This window comes from Amblyraja radiata, chromosome 13, assembly GCF_010909765.2.
Source record: "Amblyraja radiata isolate CabotCenter1 chromosome 13, sAmbRad1.1.pri, whole genome shotgun sequence".
Lineage (NCBI taxonomy): Eukaryota > Metazoa > Chordata > Chondrichthyes > Rajiformes > Rajidae > Amblyraja > Amblyraja radiata.
Window position 1 is genome coordinate 44,516,715 of NC_045968.1, and position 15,807 is coordinate 44,532,521.

The 15,807-nt window shown below is 39.5% G+C and overlaps 1 protein-coding gene across 2 annotated transcripts in view; it reads left to right on the forward strand.

Annotated features, from left to right (window-relative positions):
- Positions 1-15,807, forward strand: part of xrn1 (5'-3' exoribonuclease 1) — a 111,483-nt gene that overhangs the window by 48,448 nt on the left and 47,228 nt on the right. For both annotated transcript variants that reach the window (XR_004413812.1, XM_033031911.1), the window contains exons 14-22: positions 1,168-1,324; positions 2,320-2,439; positions 4,713-4,882; positions 4,965-5,085; positions 5,777-5,869; positions 6,529-6,632; positions 8,082-8,210; positions 14,857-15,019; positions 15,193-15,306. Coding sequence is in view for 1 of the 2 variants with exons in the window: in XM_033031911.1 (XP_032887802.1) it covers positions 1,168-1,324; positions 2,320-2,439; positions 4,713-4,882; positions 4,965-5,085; positions 5,777-5,869; positions 6,529-6,632; positions 8,082-8,210; positions 14,857-15,019; positions 15,193-15,306 (1,171 nt within the window). In the remaining variant the exon portion in view is untranslated. The remainder of the gene's footprint in view (positions 1-1,167; positions 1,325-2,319; positions 2,440-4,712; positions 4,883-4,964; positions 5,086-5,776; positions 5,870-6,528; positions 6,633-8,081; positions 8,211-14,856; positions 15,020-15,192; positions 15,307-15,807) is intronic.

The following is a 15,807-nucleotide window of genomic DNA, read 5'->3' on the forward strand; positions in this document are numbered from 1 at the left end:
GTCTATACACTTCAAAATTTATTATGTTACTACCATCAGCAGTTGTATCATCAATGAAGATAAGTGAGCCAGTACCTTCAGCAGCCATACATGCCCAGGCCATAACACCCGCACCACCGTGTGTCACAGATGAGGTGGTATGCTTTGGATCTTGGGCAGTTCCTTCTCTCCTCCATACTTTGCTCTTGCCATCACTCTGATATAAGTTAATCTTCGTCTCATCTGGCCACAAGACCTTTTTCCAGAACTGTGGTTGCTCTTTTATGTACTTCTTGGCAAACTGTAATCTGGCCATCCTATTTTTGTAGCTAACCAGTGGTTTACATCTTGCAGTGTATCCTCTGTATTTCTGTTCATGAAGTCTTTTGCGGACATTGGTCATTGACAAATCCACATCTGACTCCTGAAGAGTGTTTCTGATCTGTCGGACAGGTGTTTGGGGATTTTTCTTTATTATAGAGAGAATTCTTCTGTCATCAGCTGTGGAGTCTTCCGTGGCCTGCCAGTCCCTTTGCGATTATTAGTAAGCTCACCAGTGCTCTCTTTCTTCTTAATGATGTTCCAAACAGTTGATTTTGGTAAGCCTACGGTTTGGCTGATGTCTCTATAACAGTTTTATTCTTGTTTCTCAGTCTCATAAGGGCTTCTTTGACTTTCATTGGTACAACTTTGGTCCTCATGTTGAAAAACAGCAATAAAAGTTTCCAAAGGTGATGGAAAGACTGGAGGAAAGACTAAGTGCTGAGAGCTCTCTTATACCTGCATTAAGGAGACAATTAAATACACCTGAGCATTTACAAATGCCTGTGAAGCCATGTGTCCCAAACATTATGGTGCCCTGAAATGGGGGGACTATGTATAAACACAGCTGTAATTTCTACATGGTGAAACCAAAATGTATAAAAATGGCCTTTAATAAAATCTGACAATGTGCACTTTGTCCACATGTGATTTTTTTTTCTAGTACAAATGTCAAGATTGTCAACCAGACAAATTACCTTTGTTTCCTTCTTCACAATTGCTTCGACCTTCTAAATATTTCTAGCATTTTGCTTTCTTCCAACATCTCCTTCAGCATTTTACTAAAAGGCAATAATTTATTTTATTTATATCAATATTGTACTGCTGTGCAATATGAATAATGGAATGTTCTGTTTTAATGCTCAGGTATTACCCTTGCCACTATGCACCTTATCTCTCTGACATCTGCAATATCAGTAAGTTGAAGATAACATTAGATATGGGAAGACCATTCATGCCATTTGAGCAGTTACTTGCAGTTCTTCCAGCAGCTAGCAAAGATCTTCTACCAAATAGCTACCAGGTAAATTACATTTGCATGGGGCTTAAAATATTACGGTTGCAAATTAGCATTTTGCTCAGAATTACCTGTGATAATTTGCAATACATACCATAAATTAGCAGCAGACTTCAAACATTTTATTCATCTTTCATTTGTCACAGTCCCTGATATGCACCTTGCTCCCACCCCATCTCTCCTCTCACTCACTGTTGTGTTTGATAAATCACCGGATCCAGACAACAGTTTTATTCATTAGGTATTTTATTACATGACCAAATAAGGCACATACACTCACGGATCCCCATACGCACTTGCAAACCCCAAGTACACAGCAGAGCACACTGCAGAATGTTCTTGTTCTTGATTACCTGGCACCTTTCACAACACGGTCCAAGGCTTGGGCTCTCTCACTGAAAGGGTGCCCAACACCATCCTTTTTAGCATTTCTTATCAGAGCAGATTGTGCCACTGTCCCGTCCCCGAGCCAATCATAAGTCCCCCCCCCCTTGTCTGCAATGTTTCTGCACTGCTAGCGGTAGATGGCGCAGGTGGTCTACCAAATAATTGCAGTTGTCTTTTGCTAAACCACGCTATTGCTTTCCCATAGAATTGTCTGAGAAAAGCTACGCTCCAAGGCATTGTAAGTTCCCAGGCATGAACAGATGCAGAAAACATCTCCCACTTGTCTGGGAAACAGTGTGTTTGAATCTTGTTTTCGTAGTGCTGCTAATTTAGCTGATAACTCCATTTTAGCTGAACTTGTCTGTTTAACCCTTCCACTACACTCACCAACACCATTTCACTCCCTCATCCATTTGCCCCATCCATTCTTGCCTTTCTCCAATTCCCTCATCCTATCTATTGCTTCAAGATGTTAAATTACTTTGCTTATTTGTGGTATTTACAGGAAGTATTCTTTCTTGCAAGCACAATATATAAAATATAATTATTTAGTAAAAATACATCTTTCATAATGCTCGGAAAGATTAACATAATTTATTATTGCTTTTACTCAGTTTTTAATGACTGATGAAGGATCTACAATCATAGAATACTACCCTCCAGATTTCAAAACTGATCTTAACGGCAAGCAACAGGAGTGGGAAGCTGTTGTACTAATTCCATTTATTGAAGAGGTAAATGTCTTTTGCATGTAACCACTTTGTATTTGAAGTCTATATTTTTTAGGCATCACTTTTTAACATCTAAATCTGACAGTTTTTTAAAATGTCTGTTGAATTATACAAATGTTGCTGTTGATTTGAAAATATTAATGTTTTTTCATTGCTGGTAAGCATCCTATAAAATTGTGCTTTACCCCTGAGATTTATTTTTTAAGGTGTATTTACTAATGTCTCTTTTCTTCTAACTTAAATAAAATATTGTTGCGAGGTGGGAAAGGGATGGGGTAAGGAATTTTTCAAGAAACTCTCTCGCGGTGCTTATTCATCCCTTTATATAGCCCCAAGCTTCTTCATTTTTGTTAACATTTTTAGATTTTGCTGTGACAGTGAAAACTTTGATTTATGCAATGTCTTCAGTATGGAATACATTATAAGTTCTTTCATAAGAGATGAACAAATTAGGGGGGGGGGGGGAGTTGAAGGAATAAATATCTAATAACGGTGGCAGTGTGGGGAGAATTGTTTAAAATGCTGCTGTGTTTGGTTTAAGTTCTAAGCGTTTTGGGAAAGATGGAAGGTTTGTAGGAGGAAATAACCGAAGGCTGAGGAAACTGAACCCTCTGCCACGGACAACAACCAAAACATTGAATGATCATTGTGATAAAAGACTGAAAAGTACTTCATGGGATATAGTAAGAAGGTGTAGGCATTTAAAGAAGAGGTTTTTTGGAAGACATAGGTTAGTATGTAAGAAGATAATTTACTGATAGTTTTGCAAGGTACCCTTCATGAAGGTTAGGAAGCTGATGACTATAACTGTGACATGGAAGACACAAGAAACTGCAGATAGTGAAATTGTGAACAAAAAACTGTGCTGAAAGAACTCAGAAGGTCGGGCAGCAACTGTGGAGAGAATGAACGATGCAGTTTCGGGTCAGGACTCCTCTTCTGAATTGACTTAGCCAGTTGAGAGAAGGACGCAGAGTCTGTTAAAGAGCAGATATTTGGCAAGAGGAGTATAATAGTGAGAATATCTACATTTTGGAAAGATTATTGTTAAATGGCAAGAAACTACGGGATACTGTTGGGCAGAGGGACCATGCTGTCTTCAAACATGAATAACAGATAATTAATATGTAGGTACAACAGGAAGACCTATGAAAGGAACTTGAAGTATAAAAGTCAAGAAATCTTATTTAAACTCTGTTCAACGTATTTGGTTCCCTTCAGAGTGGATGTACTTGCATTGATGACAGTTCATAGAAAGTTAGGTTAATTTCTTGGATAAAGCAATTGAATTATCAGTAAAGATTGGGCCAAGATTATGATTTTTTTTAAAGTGTTTGTTAAGTGGGGGCTCTTTGGCAAATCGATTCTCCTGTCAGGTGCGGGAAATCTGGGAGCAGTCAAGTGTCCTGATGACACTGTCTTCGGGAAATGTGTCCAGCCGCAGCCCCTCTCAGACCACATGGATTGTTTGGGGCAGTTATTGGATACACTGGCAAACACACAGGAGGCAGTGAGGGTTATGGACAATAATTTCAGGAAGATGGCAACACCAAAGATTCAGCCATGAGCATGAGTGACCGCCAGGAGATGCATGTGAGTAATGTAGGAGTCTGGTGGCTATTTTTCTCTCAAATTAGAATACCGTTTTGGATACTGCTGTGAGGTATGCCTTTTCGGGGGGAAATAACAACATCAGTGAGAACAGTAGCACCAAGTCTGCCTATGTTGAACAGTTGGGTTAGGTTAAGGGATTGGTTGCACCTGAATTGGAGGGGAGCCAATATCCTTGCCAGGAGGTTTGCTAGTGCAAATAATTTTTGAAACCAGCATCACTATCATAATAATGTATTGACTGCTATTCTCTTATAAATGTGCTGGAAATCATCCCCTCCCTTTGAAGCCTTTAATGGACATTTCCACCTACTCGGGTTGCCGTCTTTTAAAATACTTTGTCCAGTTGCACTCATAGAGTCATACAGCGTAGAAACAGGCCTTTGGGCCCAACTTGCTCACGCCAAGCAACATGCCCCATTTACATTAGTCCCACCTACCTCGGGCTTGGCCTATAATCCTTTAAACCCATCCTATCAATGAAACTGTCCAAATGTCTCTTAAACGTTATGATAGTAACTGTCTCAACTTACTCCTCCAGCAGCTCGTTCCATATATCCACCACCCTTAGTGTAAACAAAAAAGTTACCACTCAGGATCCTATTAAATCTTTCCCCTTCATCACCCCCACTGCAACCAAAACTGAATATCTTCCCATTTTTTAGATACGGTTATTGGCAGCAATGGAACCTTGCAATGAGCATCTTTCAGAGGAAGAAATACAGCGCAATCGGCATAGTGGATGCATGAAGTACTGGTACGATAAAGAAATTGAATTCAAATATTCATCACGGAGGCCAGAAAAATTCCCAAATGTGGAACGGTGCCATGCAAGGTATTGCGTTTTTGTCAATATCAAGTTTCATATTATTCATTGTTAAAAGTTTTAATATACTATTTTTGGTATTTTGTTACAGGCATGAAGAGATTCCCATAGATGCATGGAGAGTAACTCCTAGTTGCACATTAAACTGTACCACTAACAATAGTACTGTTTACTTTTGCGGGTTTCCAACTCTGAAGCATATTAAGCATAAGGTAAGATTTGCTCATGTTAACTTTCTGTTATCAAGGAAATTGATTATTGATTGTGCCACTTGCATTTATGAATTGTCCGCAGTATCAACATTATTATAGGCCTGGAAATACATCTGCTTGCAGAGGGATATTGATGATTATTAACTGACTTAAACTGCACCGAGTATTGTTGTCTTGTTGATCTTCAAGTTAAACAAACCATGTTCATTTTTCATTGGTGTGAGTTATATTCGAACTGATGCAGCAAATCTACAGTGGGATTCGTCTTTATTCCATTGATGAAATAAGGTGGCTATTGTTACGGCAATGTTAACTTAACTCATAGGAACTAAGCACTTTCAAAACAACATGCTGTCGTTCGGCCCAACTTTGGCATTTGTATTCAGCTCTGGAATTGGTTTAAACTCATTCTTACTAATACCCATTTTTTTAAAAGAATGATCTCAAGATGAGGGCACTTTCACAGTTGCCACTCAACAAGAAATCATGAAATTTTAACTGTGCATGGATAGTGAATGAATGATGAGAATGGAAAACTTAATGCGTTATTGTCCACTGTTGGCTGATTGTAGTCTGCAGCTGGTACGAGACGTTAAAAGGTGTAGTTATGGAAACAGAGATATATAACAATAATTGGAAGTAGGCTTTTCTTTCCCACCTTTTCACCTTGTCAATATTTTTATTTTTACAGTCCTACTTAAGGAAAAGTGGGGTTCAAGTCTTTCAACAGCCAAGCCGAGGAGAGAATATGCTCTTGGATCTATTGCCACAAGAGGAGGAAGATGTAAGTAATGGATTATATGAATTGTAACATAATTGAAATTTCATAGTAATTTTATTTTAGATTTTTGAGGTAGGATCCAAAGAAACATTAACATTTGAATGTTCTTTTTGAAAGCTGCTTTCCTGTCTCAATTGGAAAATTATTGAATTTAATTATTTTCAGAAAGAAATAGCTTAGTCCCTTGATTAAATTTAAATGCCAGAACATTCATCAGGTTTACACTAAAGCTAGCTTTTGCAACACTAAATAATCTTTCAGAATCTGAAAAAAATGGCCTTTTTAATTAAATGATGCCCAATTTCAGTAAAACATTTAAAAAAGATTGCAACATACTAAGAATGCTGTCATTGAAATATTGCATTTATGAAATGTGAAAAAGCAGAAACCCAACACATATTCCATAGGTAGACACAAAACACAGGAATAACTCAGCGAGGCAGGCAGCATTTCTGGAGAAAAGGAATGGGTGACGTTTTGGGTCAAGACCATTTTTCAGACCCGAAACGTCACTCATGCCTTTTCTCCAGAGATGCTGCCTGTCCCACTGAGTTACTCCAGCATTTTGTGTCTACCTTCAATTTAAATCTGCATCTGCAGTTCTTTCCTACACACATCCATATATTTAAGATTAATATAGAAATCACCTGTTTCCCTTTCAGAATGTGGATGACATTGCTAATCAGGAGCTGGGAAAGTCTATCTTTTTGAATTGGCCTCATCTTGAGGAAGCTCGAGTTGTTGCAGTGTCAGACCAAGAAACAAAGTAAGCACCAAATTTAAAAAAATGTTTGAGTTGCAGTGGCATGAGTTAGTACATTTAGTATTATTGTGGTTTGGGTTCTAATTTGATGTTTGCACAATAAAATCCATTTTTGTGTACTACTTTCTTCCTCATCTGAAAGTCAACATCACTGAGCTGGTTATATTATATTAACAGGCAGCAGCTGTGAAGAGCTAAACAGATGGCTATTTCCACGCGATTACTTCATCAGTGATTGATCATAGACCTTAACTTTACTTGTTTCTATCTTCATCTTTGCTGTCTGACCGACTAAGTATTTCCACATTTTCTCCTTCACTTTTTAGGATTCCCACTTGTTTGGTTACGTATGGCAGCTTTGTTACATAAAGAAGCAGATTGGTTCAAATGATCGCAAAAGTTAGCTCTGGGCATAGGATATAGCATTAACCTGCAAGCTGAGCAATTTTTACAAATGGTGGCAGGGTTCTGTACTAGCACACTTTCTCACATTTATTATTCAAGAATAATCCACATTCTGTATTCACATTATAATATCTGGCCTTTGGCTTTGTAGAAAATTTAGTAGTTGGAACATTTTGCAGCTTATTGATAAGTTAAAATTTGACTTTAAGATTGAGAGATTTCTAGGTCTTTGGCAATTCCAATTATTTGAAGCATGCAATGTTCTCATTTTCAGGAAACTTATAAGATCAAATTAAATGATCAAATTCCATTGATTTCTATATGTAGGAGGATAGTTCGATTTAGCTTTGTACTTGAATCTGTTACATTGGAATTTAATTTAATATTCACATACTTGAATATTGTAGGAGAGTAATGGTTATTAATGACAAATGCTTTCATGTCAATTCAATAATAGCAAAATCAACCAAAACTCCTCTGCTATGGTTATTTCCACCTTTGAACATAAAATATTGACCAGATGAAACAGACATGCATCTGTAGTTGTTCTGCTTTCGAGCAGCAACATTTCTACCAAGCATTTGGGGTCATTGCTTACATTGCCATCATCAACTCAACATCAACAATTCTTGAGAATGTGGCAAATGTTTTTTTGGCGTCCAAAGATTTTTATTTTATCGCGCTTTACATTTACCACTCACGTGTGGATGTTTGAAAACTGATTGAAACTTGGACGAGTGAAGTGACGCTATAGTCTTGCTTTAATATGGAATCCACATTTCATCATGAATTTGAGGTCAGATCTCTCACCATTATATTAATGAATTCAATATTGCATTACCTGATGTTTCGTCCACTTTGGTATGTAGTCGGTTATGTTCTTTCAAAGTTGACATCGCTAAGTGCTGATTGCTATATGTTAGGTCAGCAGTGTTAATGTCTGTCAGAACCTGGTGAACAAATTTAAATTATTTTTTACGTTGATCTTAAATCATTGAAGGAGATTTGATTTGTAATAAGCCTCTTTTATCTGACAATGATTGATAGATATTATTTAGAAGAACCCCTGGGAGTGCAGAAGATTTATGCTGGGAAAACAACACCTGCGAAAGTAGTTTACCTTGGTGATGCAGAACAAAACATGTGGTCAAGAGAAGCGAATAGTATAAAAGAATTGTAAGTACCTCTATGCAATGCAAGCTGCTAATTTCATATTAATATTGAAAGTCATGATTAATTTTGGCAAAATGAACAGGAAAATGTGCACAGATGTGTAAAATAGAATTCCACCTTCTTTCTTGAGGCTGAGGGGTGATCTGCCAGCAGTGTATAAAATCATGGGGGCATAGATAAGATTATTGCACACAGTCTTTTTCCAAAGGTTGAGGAATCAAGAATTAGAGAGCATAGGTTTAAGATGAGAAGGGAATGATTTAATAGGATCCTGAGAGACAATTTTATCACACAGTGTGATATTTGGAACGACCTGCCAGACGAAGTAAAAACAAGGAACTGCAGATGTGAGTTTACCCATGTTATGGGTCAGGACTGAAGAAGGGTCCCGACCCGAAAAGTCATCTGTCCATGTTCTCCAGAGATGCCGCATGATCTGCTGAGTTACTCAGGCACTTTGTGGATTTTTTTGCCAGAAGAAGTAGTTCTAACATTTAAAAAAACATTTGGACAGGCACATGGATAGGAAAGATATAGAAGGAAATGGATCAAGCATGGAAAAATGGGACCATCATAGATGGACATCTTAGTAGTTATGGACATTTAGGGCTAAAGGAATTGTTTCCACGCTGTATGACACACTCTGATCTTATAAAAAATAATACTTGTTTTCACTTTCTTTCACCGCATCTTGAGTTGTCTGACCATATTGTCACAAACGTTTCTGAAACTTGGGGAATTGCAGTCATTTGTGACAGAGTTTGTATGGTCAGGATAAGTAACAAAATTTCACAGTCCCTCTAATTGGTTAGAACTACATTTGCTGGCTTTATGATTCTGGTATTCTCTGTATAGAAATAACTCAATTTCTGGGTCTTATCTCGTCAAATGCTGTTTGCAGTTGCATCTCCTTCTCTCCTAATCTGCTGTAATTCCCACTTTTTTTGTAAAGAAAATCCTGACTTCACCATCCTTTCAAAACAGTCCATCTCCAACACACTTTCCGTTCCTCAGTCCTTCAATGTGTTATAGCCACTCGGGTTTATTCACTCTTATTGAGTTTCAACCTGTGCCAGGATGCTGAATTAGGTCCCGTCAAAGTCACTGTTTCTCCATGATAATGGTATCGCAGGTAAATACCGTGGTCAAGATGGCTCGTTTATATTGGCCTTTATTAGAGTATAGAAATTGGGACATTCTGTTACAGTTGTACAACATGTTGGTAAGGCCACGATTGGAGTTCAGTGCCCAGTTTTGGTCACCCTGCTATAAGAGGATGTTGGTAAGGCTGAAAGAGTGCAGAGAAGATTTAGACAATAGACAATAGGTGCAGGAGTAGGCCATTCGGCCCTTTGAGCCAGCACCGCCATTCAATGTGGTCATGGCTGATCTTCCCCAATCAGTACCCCGTTCCTGCCTTCTCCCCATACCCCCAGACTCTGCTATCTTTAAGAGCCCTATCTAGCTCTCTCTTGAAAGTATCCAGAGAACCGGTCTCCACCGCCCTCTGAGGCAGAGAATTCCACAGACTCACAACTCTCTGTGAGAAAAAGTGTTTCCTAGTCTCCGTTCTAAATGGCTTACCCCTTATTCTAAAACTGTGGCCCCTGGTTCTGGACTCTCCCAACATCGGGAACATGTTTCCTGCCTCTGTCGTGTCCTAACCCTTAATAATCTTATTTGTTTTAATAAGATCCCCTCTAATCCTTCTAAACTCCAGAGTATACAAGCCCAGCCGCTCCATTCTCTCAGCATATGACAGTCCCGCCATCCCGGGAATTAACCTTGTAAACCTATGCTGCACTCCCTCAATAGCAAGAATGTCCTTCTTCAAATTAGGGGACCAAAACTACACACAATACTCCAGGTGTGGTCTCACTAGGGCCCTATACAACTGCAGAAGGACCTCTTTGCTCCAATACTCAACTCCTCTTGTTATAAAGGCCAACATGCCATTCGCTTTCTTCACTGCCTGCTGTACCTGCATGCTTACTTTCATTGACTGATGAAGAAGGACCCCCAGATCCTGTTGTACTTCCCCTTTTCCCAACTTGACACCATTTAGATAGTAATCTACTTTCCTGCTTTTTCTATCAAAGTGGTTATCCACATTAAACTGCATCTGCTATGCATCTGCCCACTCACCCAACCTGTACAGGTCACCCTGCATTCTCATAGCATCCTCCTCACAGTTCACACTGCCATCCAGCTTTGTGTCAGCTGCAAATTTGCTAATGTTACTTTGAATCGCTTCATCTAAATCATTGATGTATATTGTAAATAGCTGTGGTCCCAGCACCGAGCCTTGCGGTACACCACTAGTCACTGCCTGCCATTCTGAAAGGGACCCGTTAATCCCTACTCTTTGTTTCCTGTCTGCCAAACAATTTTCTATCCTTGTCAGCACTCTACCCTCAATACCATGTGCCCTGATTTTGCACACTAATCTCCTATGTGGGACCTTATCAAATGCTTTCTGAAAGTCTAGGTACACTACATCCACTGGCTTTCCCTTGTCCATTTTCCTAGTTACATCCTCCAAAAATTCTAGAAGATTAGTCAAGCATGATTTCTCCTTCGTAAATCCATGCTGACTCGGACCGATCCTGTTACTGCTATCCAAATGTGCCGCAATTTCATCTTTTATAATTGACTCCAGCATCATCCCCACCACCGATGTCAGGCTAACTGGCCCTGTTTTCTCTCTCCTGCCTTTCTTAAAAAGTGGGATAACATTAGCTACCCTCCAATCCACAGGAACTGATCCTAAATCTATAGAACATTGGGAAATTATCACCAATGCGTCCACGATTTCTCGAGCCACTTCCTTAAGTATCCTGGGATGCAGACCATCAGGTCCTGGGGATTTGTCAGCCTTCAGTCCCATCAGTCTATCCAACACCATTTCCTGCCTAATGTGGATTTCCTTCAGTTCCTCCGTCACCCCAGATCCTCTGGCCACTAGTATATCAGGAAGATTGTTTGTGTCCTCCTAAAAGAAGATGGATCCAAAGTTCCTGTTCAACTCATCTTCCATTTCCTTGTTCCCCATAATAAATTCACCTTTTTCAGTCATCAAGGGTCCAATTTCGGTGTTAACTAATTTTTTCCTCTTCACATACCTAAAGAAGTTTTTACTATCCTCCTTTATATTCTTGGCTAGCTTACCTTTGTACCTCATCTTTTCCCCCCGTATTGTCTTTTTAGTTATCTTCTGTTGCTCTTTAAACATTACGCAATCCTCTTGCTTCCCGCTCATCTTTGCTACGTTGTACTTCTCTTTTATTTTTATACTGTCCCTGACATCCATTGTCAGCCACGGTCGCCCCTTACTCCCCATGGAATATTTCTTTCTCTTTGGTATGAACGGATCCTGCACCTTCTGTATTATTCCCAGAAATACCTGCCATTGTTGTTCCACTGTCATCCCTGCTAAGGTATCTTTCCAGTCAACTTTGGCCAGCTCCTCCCTCATGGCTCCATAGTCCCCTTTATTCAACTCTAACACTGACATCTCCGATTTACCCTTCTCCCTCTCCAATTGTAGATTAAATTTGACCATATTATGGTCACTACCTCCTAATGGCTCCTTAACCTCGTTCCTTTATCAAATCCGGTTCATCACATAACACTAAATCCAGAATTGCCTTCTCATTAGAGTCTTTTTACCCTTACAATTCCTTAGTTCTATCCAAACTGACTCCACATCTCCTGTTTCAATGTCACCCCTTGCAAGGGACTGAATTTCATTCCTCATCAACAGAGCTTCCCCACCCCCTCTGCCCACCTGTCTGTCTTTTCAATAGGAGGTATATCCTTGAATATTCAGTTCCCAGCCCTGGCCCTCTTGCAGCCATGTCTCTGTAATTCCCACAACATCATACTTGCCAGTTTCTAATTGAGCCTCAAGCTCATCCACTTTATTTCTGATACTTTGCACATTCCTATACAACACTTTGACCTCCCCTCTCGCACAACTCGCAATTGGCCCTGACCTTACTCTCTTATCCATTCTTGAACTTCCCTTCCCCTTAATTCGGGATTCCTTTGTAACTTTTCCTGTACTCACTTCCTCTTTAAGTCCATCTTTATACTCCCAATGTGTCACCCCCCCCCCCCCCCCTCCACTATGTAGTTTAAACCCACACGTGTAGACCTAGCAAACCTGCCTGCCAGAACGTCGGTCCCCCTCCAGTTAAGGTGTAACCCGTCCCTTTTGTACAGGTCACCCCTACCCCAGAAGAGATCCCAGTGGTCTATAAATTTAAATCCTTGCTCCTTGCACCAGCCCCTCAGCCACACATTCAGATTCCCTATCTCCTTGTTCCTGTCCTCACTAGCATGAGGTACTGGAAGCAATCCAGAGATAACCACCCTAGAGGTCCTGCTTTTCAGTCTTCTTCCTAACTCTCTAGACTCGCGTTGCAGAACCTCCTTCCTCTTCTTCCCGATGTCATTTGTGCCTACGTGCACAACTACAGCCGGCTGTTCACCTTCCCTCTCGAGGATGTTCAGAATTCAGTTTGTGACATCTTGAACCTTGGCACCAGGGAGGCAACAGACCATCCTTGCGTCTCGCCTGCCTCCACAGAATCTCCAGTCCACACCTCGGACAACGGAGTCACCCACCATTATGGCTCTGCCCGACGTCGGTCTCGCCGGTCGAGTCCCATCTCTAGGATTAGAGCCACCAACCTGTCCGCCGCTCAGACTGGAAGTGTCGTCTCCCCCGACAGTTCCCAAGAGGGCGTACCTGTTTTCATTAGGCACAGTCACCTTGGTCTCCTGCACTCCACGGTTACCACCCTTTCTGTTAGTCACACACCTTCATTCTTCCCGTATCCTTGGCGTGACCACCTCAATGTAGGTCCTGTCCAGGGAACTCTCGTTTTCCCTGAGGCCCTGAATTTACAAGGACATTGCCAGGACACGAGACTGAGTTTGTACAAGAGGTTGGGCAGGCTAGGGCTTTATTCATTGTAGCGCAGAAGGTTGAGGGGTGATCTTATAGAGATGTATAAAATCATGAGGGGAATTGATATGGGTGAATGCATTGTCTTTTACCCAGCATAGGAGAATCAAAAACAAGAGTTTAAGTTGAGATGAGGAAAAATTAACAGGAACTTAAGGTGCAACTTTTTCATTCAGAGACTCGTAGGTATATGGAATGAGGTGCCAGCGGAGCTGGTTGAGGCAAGTACTAAAGCAGCATTTAAGAGACACGGACAGGTTCACGGATAAGAAAGGATTAGAGGCTTATGGACAAAACCCAGTCAAATGGGACTAGCTTAGATGGGGCATCTCGGTCACCGAGGACGAGTTGAACTGAAGGGTCTGTTTCTGTGTTTGATGATTCTGACTAGTTTCATTGATCTGTTCCCTGTGCATATGGCAATTAAAACACTCTTGACCATCTCATGGTCTTTTGTCTCCCCCATCTGGAAATGGCTTGTACTGCAGCTATTTATAAATTGTAGGGTTTATTTATTTTTCCTTGACACCATATTCCTAACTTTTGAAAATGAAAGAAGCATTTGTTCACGCTCAGTACTACACTCCTCTCCATGAACAAAAAAATATGTTAGGCTGCTCCTTTTATAGAATTGAGACACTGGGACTGAACAAGGGATATCTGGCAACCATATTACCACTTTAACATATATATTTTTATTTTCTTTGAGAACTTTCTAATTAAATTTCCACTATTATACCCGGAAATGAAATACACATGTACACGCATGCACATGCACGTGCGATTGGAGACACACAAATCATGGATATGCACCAAATTATTGGAAATTACTCATTTATGGAGTGTTGTTGCTTGCAAAGACTAATAATTCAAATTCCACCTCTGCCACGTAGGAATTTTAACTTGGTTAAACACCTTTGCCCATCTGTTATTGCCCCTGGGATAATTGATTTGCAAGAATATTTCGCAGGGCAGCTCGGAGTCTAAGTGCTTCAGGAGTTACATTTAGGCCATATCAGGTCCGAAGGACTAAAGACTCCATTTGCAAATGTTGTTATTTTGAACCAAATTACTTTTTATGACAGTGCAGTAGTTTTGAAGTTATTGTTATGAATACTCACTTCTGGTTCTTGATCAAATTTAAATTCTTAAGAATCTGAGGTAGAATTTGAGCTCTTAGTCTTAATCATTAGACCAGTCCATTGGATTGCTATTAACAACCACTCCATTATAGTGCAAGAAACCTTTTTCTGCAGTGTAATGCATAGATTTTAGTTCATTGGCAACAAAGACTCATCTGGGAGAAATGTTGTAGTGTAATATTTAATTGATGATCAATATGCTTTTCCTATCAATTATGTTAATTATGTGACCTCACATAATTAACAGGAAAATAAAATGATTAATAATTTGTTTGTGACTTTGAAATAAGGATGAAACGCATATCACATGAGTGGCAAGGAAATTAATGCTCTCAATTTTAAGACTGGCTACAAAATTATTTCATAGTGGCTTGTGTACTTCATTGTTTTGTTTATCTTCCAGCAATACAATGGGTTATTAGTGTATTATATTTGTTTTCTCTTGTCTGGTCTCTTCCCAACAAGGTAATTTTATCTTCTAATTTTGAGACGTTTTAAATTCATGATTTTCTTATTTAAAAAACAATCTTTTCAGTTACCACAAAAGAAAAGGAATCATTGTCAATGAAACATCAGTGCTTGTGTATGCCCAGCTCCTCACAGGTCGTCGGTACGTATTTGGTCGCAATGGCGAAGTTACTTTGGAGAAGGAATGGTCAAAACAAATACTTCCATTTGCTCATCATACCACTGTGAGGGTAAGACTTGCTATTGCAGTGACATCATACTTTGTATGTTGGTATATTTTAATGCTCTGCTTGGTTATAAATTGATTTTTTAAATTATCCTTATGGTGGTTTTCTAACATTTGTATAAATTATCTGATTCTGATTAAGTCCAACACGTTCTAACCACAATATTTATTTTTCAGGACCTAAAATCATTTGATTCCAGTTTCTCTCACTTCCACACACTGGATGAACTATTTCCACCCAGAATTAATGTTTTCATGTTGGGGACTCCCTACTATGGCTGCATGGGAGAGGTTGGTTAATTTTTATACAGGAGATCTAACATTTTATGGGTTTTAGGTAAGAGTAATTACAATTTGGCCACGCTTGAAAAATGAAGCTCTTGTTTGAATATAGTTTCTAACCTTGATATCTCATTGGGCTCACAATGTAAATAACTGCCACAAAAACGAGTGAGGCCTCATGATCAATTAACAGACTTTGATCTTGGTGACAATAATGTCATGTGTTACAGAAAATATATTTCGTTTTGTGGGAAGAAAGGACATTTGATTGGTGTTCCTGATCACTAATTTGGAGAATCACTGGTATGGCAAGTGAATAAGAAAAGCATTAATGTAGCCGATTTACAAATAATAAATGAAGACAATAGTCCATTCTTCCACTACTTCCACCACTCAGGAATGGGTTCCATTTAAAATTGCTTTATTGTTGAGCAATGTTCATTTACAATATGCTCTTCATTATGTTTATTTGTATTTAGCCTGTTGTGTGTGCTAATCACACATGATTAT